Source organism: Apodemus sylvaticus, chromosome 14 (assembly GCF_947179515.1).
Source record: "Apodemus sylvaticus chromosome 14, mApoSyl1.1, whole genome shotgun sequence".
Taxonomy (NCBI): Eukaryota; Metazoa; Chordata; class Mammalia; order Rodentia; family Muridae; genus Apodemus; species Apodemus sylvaticus.
Genome location: NC_067485.1, coordinates 58,184,275 through 58,191,170, shown reverse-complemented (window position 1 = coordinate 58,191,170; position 6,896 = coordinate 58,184,275). Strand labels below are relative to the sequence as shown.

Here is a 6,896-nt window from a genome sequence, read left to right as displayed (position 1 = left end):
GCAGCAAACTCAGAACCTACCTAGTAGCTAGGCTCCGTCTCCCATCTGCAGCTGCACGCGCAGGCTCCGCTAGGGGGAGCGCTGCGGCCGAGTCCACTAGTTCTACACGTCGGCGCCAGCGGGAGCCGGGAGGCTAGTCGGCCCAGGGCCCCCGTCTGGCCCCGCCCCCTGCTGCTGGGCCGCGGGTTAGAGGCGTCGGCCAATCGGAGAGAGGAGGTGGGGCATAGGGCGGGGCCGCGCTTGGCTCACTCTGGGCGCCCGGCGCTATTTACGGCGGGGACTGCCTGGCGGGTGCTGGCGTTGCTCTCTGCGGGTACGTCCGACGCCCGTCCGCTGTTCGTGGCTTGTGCCGGGTGTCTGGGCGGTGAGGACGACCGCCGGGGAGCGCGCGGGGCCCGGAACGTGTCCTCGGTAGTCTTAGTCCCGCTCTATGCTCCGGTCCCCGTCCCGACATTGACGGCGCCCGGGCTGGTGCGCGGCGCGCCCCGGGGGTCGTAGTGCAGCCACGCCTGGCTCCCGGAGCGACGGGGGCGCGAGGCGTCAATGGATCGCCATTCCAGCTACATCTTCATCTGGCTGCAGCTGGAGCTCTGCGCCATGGCTGTGCTGCTCACCAAAGGTGAGTGCCGTGGGACTGCGTGCCGGGACTGGGAGTGGGGTGGGGGCTCGGCTGTCGGGCTGGGTGAGCGGCGGTGAGGTTCCCGCCTTTGCTGTGGCCGGTTCCACGGCCCCCAGCCTGGAGCGTTAAAAGGACAGCCAGACCTTGGGGCAGTTGGCCGGTGGTGAACTCCTGAACTCGGGACCGGGAGAGGACCAGACGCCGTTGGGCTCCAGTACCCCGATGAAAGTATCCCGAGAAAACGCAGATCGGAACTGGGCCCGGCAGGCATCTCTGTTGGTTGCTACTAAGTTTCTCCGTGTTTTTAGATGTCTGAGCTTGTGTCTAAAGTGTCCTTAAGTTTGCCGGTGTCTTGTTTCTGAGCTGGGGCTTGTCTGTGTTCTTGACTTTCGTGCTTCTGAATTTCTGCACATGTGTCTGACTTTCTGAATGCTAGTGCCGTGCGTGCGTGTGTGTGTGTGTGTGTGTGTGTGTGTGTGTGTGTGTGTTTCGTCGCGTGTCTGAATGTATTGGAGTGTGCATGTCAGCGGACCAACGAGTGAAATTTCTTTGGGAATGCAGGAGTCTGAGGTGCCAGTTAAAGTGTGGCCTCTTGCTCTAGAGAGATTGGGAAGAGAAGGCGCTGTCATCCATGCCCTTTCCCGCACCATATTTTTACAGACGCTGCTGGAAAAAAGGAGAAAAATAGTTTTTTTTCCAGCAGCGCTCACCTTTTGATGGAAATTCTCTTAACCCCCAATTTCTCCCCTCACCCGACTAGTTCTCTCCCTTCACTCTACCTCCTGTTGTACAAACCCATTTAAAAAAAAATGAGAAGCATTATTTAGTCTCTGACCCTCACCCCCAAACACACTTTTCTCTAATTACCTTGTAGCAGGCCTGAGGTTAAAGGATAAGCCAGCCCAGCAAGGATGAGGTGCTACAGTATTTATTTATTTTGGAAGGAAGGGTGTAATTAGCCCTAAATAACAGCCCTTGCAGACTGCAGAGGGGAGCTCTTGGCCCTATCAAAGGCAGGCAGAACAGGGAGGGACGGGGCTGACATGAAGTCACAGATACCGAAACTATGTGCCTGATAATGATATAATTAGGGGATCAGAGATTCTGACTGCTGCGGACTTCAAAAGCTTTATTTAAAAGAAGCCAGCAGCCTCTGCTGTAGCCATCTTGACTGGAACAGACATTTTTGTTTAATCACTACATACAGTAACTAGAAAGGGGGCAAACAGAGGAGCATTGTTCACTGTTTTAAAATACCAGTCCCCCTTTGGCCTTTGCATGCCACAGGAAGAAACCTTATGAAATGACAGAAATATAGTTTTAATACAGTAATACAAAAGTCCATTCTCCTTGTTGAATTGCGGCTCCAACTTTTCTTTAAAGTCTTAGAATTTTCTCAGTTACTTGTCAAAATTTTATTAAGACTGCTTTAGGTCATTGAAAATGTAGTATTTTAAATAGGTGCTCATAAACACTGAAGCAGCCATTTACTTGCATTTAGTTTTCCCATTCTGTACCAAATCTGAGGCTAATAGGCTCAAAGCAGACTTTTAATCTGTTTTATTTCTACTTTAAATCTGTATAGAATTTGTCAGGCCAGGGATATGTAGTCATTATCACCTAAGACTGGTGAACTTTTATGCAAAAAATACACTGAACTTGGAAGGAGGAGGAGAAAACAAAAAGGAATTGCTGTAGACTTAAGGATCTTAAGGATCTTACGGGAAGTAGAAGAGCAGGAGAAGGGACCTGGACCTGTAACCGGGAGAGCAAGGTTTGGACCAGCTGGCTTTTCTTCCAGCTGAAGTGTGAGCTGCCCGGGTGAAAACTGAGCGCACCATGCGGTGGCCTGGAATCTGGACAGATAATGAGATGAGACACCTTACTCAGGCATTCACAGAAAGGAGCCGGAAGAGGAGCAAAGCTGGGAGGAGGTTTGGGAAAGCCAAGGCTCTCCGCGTTGAATGTCAGAGCAGAGGGTTCAGTAAGCAGACAGATCTTCTGATTGGGACCTGCAACGGGAGACAGGAGACTATGCATGAGTTTGGTTTACTGTAGTGAGCTGTGGCAGCCAACAGTAATGGGCGTTCCCCCTTTTGGGCATCTCAGTTTCTTGTGATAGAGAACTCTCAGGTCCACGGCCAAGCCTGAAATCTTGCACTGTGACAAGATGTTAACAGAGCCTTGCAACTCACAGAATCCAGCTTTATAAAAGAAATTTTAATCACTTCCTGGAGAAAAATTTGAGGTTTCCTTAAGGATTTTTCCTTCAACCAGCAGGGATTTTTCAGTTTTGTGTTTCCTCTTTTAGGCTACATGTTAAATTACATGTAAAGCTGAGGAGGAGGAGGAGGAGGAGGAGGAAAGTTACCCTTGCAGTTTTAACATCCCCCACTTTTATGACTTTCCATTTGGGCTGAAAGAAATTGACTTTGGCAAGCAAACCACTAATTGTAAACTGCCTAGTTCCTGTTTTACAATGTTCAGACTAAAAGCTCCTTTGCATGAAAGGATCTTTATAGGCAAAGTTTGCCTTTTCTAGAGAGATACCAGATAGCTGCCAGTTTCATGGTTTGAAAACCTCCTGACCGGTGCAGTTTCTAGATTGTTTTGTCTAGTTAATAACTTTATAAGGTGTCAACTCAGGCTCTTACAACTTGGCAATTCAGTAGCTCTGATCAAATATTTATGTAGACAAAAACCCCAAAGCCTGACATTTTTTATCTCCTGTGGTTGTAGAGCATAAAAATGGATAAATAACATGATTTTTACCTTAGAACAAAAGGCAATATAGTGAAAACAGTTTCCCTTCAAACCACAACGTAGTTCATTACTCTAGCTTGTCACGAATCTGTTGTTTGCGTTCGCTCACTAAAAGTTGAAACGCTGCTTGCTTTGGGGGCATTTCCGTCCCTGTGCGCTGCTGTCGGAAACAGCCATCTTGGCTAATCTACAGTAAGTGCCTCCTGTGAGTTTGGGCTTCACCCGATGCTTATGTAGTTTCTTTGTTTTCAGGCGAGATCAGATGCTACTGTGATGCTGCCCACTGTGTGGCAACAGGTTACATGTGTAAGTCTGAGCTCAGCGCCTGCTTCTCCAGACTTCTCGATCCTCAGAACACCAATTCCCCACTCACTCATGGCTGCCTGGACTCACTTGCAAGCACAGCAGACATCTGCCGAGCCAAACAGGCCCAAAACCACTCTGGTCCTGCCATGCCCACTTTGGAATGCTGTCACGAAGACATGTGCAATTACCGAGGACTGCACGACGTTCTCTCTCCTCCCAAGAGCGAAGCCTCAGGTAGGTCCAAGTTGTCCTGACCCAGAGCCTGCCAGATCTATAGGCTTGTGACAGCAGCGACTTCGTATGTCTGCTATTGATTTTGTTGTTAATGTAATTAGAGACACTAGAGGGAGAGCATGGCTGGATGCAAAGACCGTCTCTAACTGAGTGGCTTTTATGTCTGCTTGAGCATTAGATGTCTCTGCATAATAGGCTTTGCCTGTTATTTGAACATTTTGAGGACATTAAAAGACCATTACATCCAAGTAATGACAGCCTGTAAACAAATGCATTTGTAAGCATCTTTGGGTACTTTTGTAACATGTCATTTTTTGAAAATGGCTGGTAAGTTGCCCTTTCAATGAGCTTTCTTATGGAAAATGGCTGTGTGTTCACGCCTGCTTCTAGGAGGCGATCACCCAGTTTGTTTGACCATTTGCTTTGTACTCCTTTAGGACAAGGAAACAGGTATCAGCATGACAGCAGCAGAAACCTCATCACGAAGGTGCAGGAGCTGACTTCCTCTAAAGAACTGTGGTTCCGCGCAGCCGTGATAGCGGTTCCCATCGCTGGCGGACTGATCTTGGTGCTGCTCATTATGCTGGCCTTGCGAATGCTGCGAAGCGAGAACAAGAGACTGCAGGATCAGCGGCAGCAGATGCTCTCCCGTTTGCACTACAGCTTTCACGGACACCATTCCAAGAAGGGGCAAGTTGCAAAGTTGGACTTGGAGTGCATGGTGCCCGTCAGTGGGCAGGAGAACTGCTGTCTGACCTGCGACAAAATGAGGCAAGCAGAACTCAGTCATGAGAAGATCCTCTCCCTCGTGCACTGGGGCATGTACAGTGGTCATGGGAAACTCGAGTTTGTATGACAATCATGTCTGAACTATAAACGGAACCCTTGAAGGCCTTCTGAGTTCTGCTGACAGGAGCACTTTTATCTGGAGACAACTAACTCGATTAGTCATCTTGGAGAAACGAAATGACCTCTGGAAAGAGAATCTTGGGTATTTCTTCTGAAGGATTATTTGCACAGACTCTACAGTCAAATGGATTAATTTGCTTTAAAATTATAAAAAAGCAAAGAGAGGACTCTGCACACTTTCCCAGGGTTCTTTGTGTCCCAGGGAGCCACAACTGACTGAAATAAAAACACTGTGCTCTCTGTAAGCTCCTACATCTTCATTTATTGTAAAGATTTTTTAAAATATATATATTTTTGTCCGAAAATTTAGTGGTGTCTTTCATGAATTAAAACTGGGATTTGGGGAGGCTGGCGGTGGGGCAGCGCAGTGGTAAGATGCTTGTCTGGTGTTCATGAGGCCCTGGCTGTGATTTCCCCAGCACCACAGAAAGCCAACCAGTCAAAAAACATGTGATTTGCAAGTGTACAAAAGTACATGTTAATTATATGAATGAAGATCTATTGACTCATATTCTCAAATGTAGGCTTTGATCTTGTTAATTCTTATACAAACGTATCATTAATTCTCTTTGTGTAATGACCATTGTCTAAGTGTCTCACTTGCAACTGTTTTCCAGAATGGCTATGGTTTTAGTTTTCATGTAAGAACTTTGCTTGTTTGTGCTAAAAGTTGTCTCTGGCCCTGTGCATGCTGAATGCACAGTCTACTACTAAGCTACTTATGCCTCAAGCACTAGGAATTCCTCACTTACTTGTGCCAGACCAGATAGGACCTGAGGTTCTGAAGTCACCGTAACAAAAGGAATGTCTTATCAGCTTCATCCTTTCTCTGTAAGGACTGTGACTGTGTCCACCTCCCCCAACTCAAAAATGTCTTTAGTGAAGGTAACCACTGTCTACTGTGACAGTTTATTTTGTCTCAAACCAAATTAAATATTTTGTCTCCCAAACTAGCCAAATTTTGTTAAGCAATGCTCCTGGTCTTTAAACATGATTATACTTACAGTATCTGTTTCTAAATATCGTTTCAGTCCTTAAGAAGGCTTTCAGGAGTGAATGTCATTGAATTGACATTTTAATAACACAACTATTAGGTTTCTTCTTCCAAATGTCCCTTTTATTAATATAACCAATAGAACATGATCTCTAGCCAGGAAAGTGACATTTGCCTCATCTACGACTTGCTTTGCCTTGTTTGTGGACCTTTCCTTCAGAATGGATCTTTGGTATGTTAGATGTGAGAATTTCTTTTATGTACCTGATTATTTTTTTAAACTTGAGCCTGTAGCATGCTTACTTGAAGATGAGGTTTTTCTGTATCTTTGCATATTTTCACTAGGGTACTAAACATAATTTGATGTTCTTTAAGAGCGTTGCCACGCATGGACTAATGAACTGATAATGAACTGAAGTGACTAGCGAGGAAATGAGCACCTAGTTTGTTTTTTTCCCCCTCCTCAGGATCGGGTCTCACTAGGTATCTGACTGTGCTGTAACTCACTGTGGAAACCAGGCTAGCCTCCAACACATAGATTTGGCTGCCCTTACCCCTGCCTTTGCCTCCCAAATGGTGGGATTTAAAGTGTATACCAATATGCCCAGTTTATATTAGATTATTTCAAGTGTCAATAGATGACAACCCCAAATAGGTAAGGTTCTGTAGTGAATTCTTAATAAGACATAGTACCCTTAGCTTCCTAAGGTTGACAGCTTTTTTTCTGCCACGCACACCTGACAGTTTTTATGGAAAATAATCAGGTTTTGTGTGCACCGTCCACCCACTTGGTAGGTCCTCACTTCCCATGCTTGTGGTCTCCAAGTGTCAATGACTTCAACTTCATTATTCAAACCGTTCAGGACTGATCAGACTTGGCAGGAGGTGGATTAAGGGTTGATAATGGCGTTCCTCATTCATCATTTCCTTTGTCACATGCAACGTCAGCAGTTTCTTCAATGCTTTGTTGTTATTGTTGTGTTGGTTTTTTGGTTTTTTTTTTTTTCAAGATGGTCTCTTTGTAGTCCTGGCTGTCCCGGACTTGAATTGCTCTATAGACCAGGCTGGCCT

The 6,896-nt window shown here is 46.3% G+C and overlaps 1 protein-coding gene across 1 annotated transcript; it reads left to right on the top strand.

The window, feature by feature from the left end:
• The first annotated feature begins 261 nt into the window (after window positions 1–261).
• Window positions 262–5,136, top strand: Bambi (BMP and activin membrane bound inhibitor). The gene is made up of 3 exons (XM_052157295.1): window positions 262–619; window positions 3,635–3,922; window positions 4,360–5,136. The coding sequence occupies exons 1-3, from the start codon at window positions 544–546 to the stop codon at window positions 4,776–4,778; spliced, it is 783 nt and encodes a 260-aa protein (XP_052013255.1). The 5' UTR covers window positions 262–543; the 3' UTR covers window positions 4,779–5,136.
• The last annotated feature ends 1,760 nt before the right edge of the window (window positions 5,137–6,896 follow it).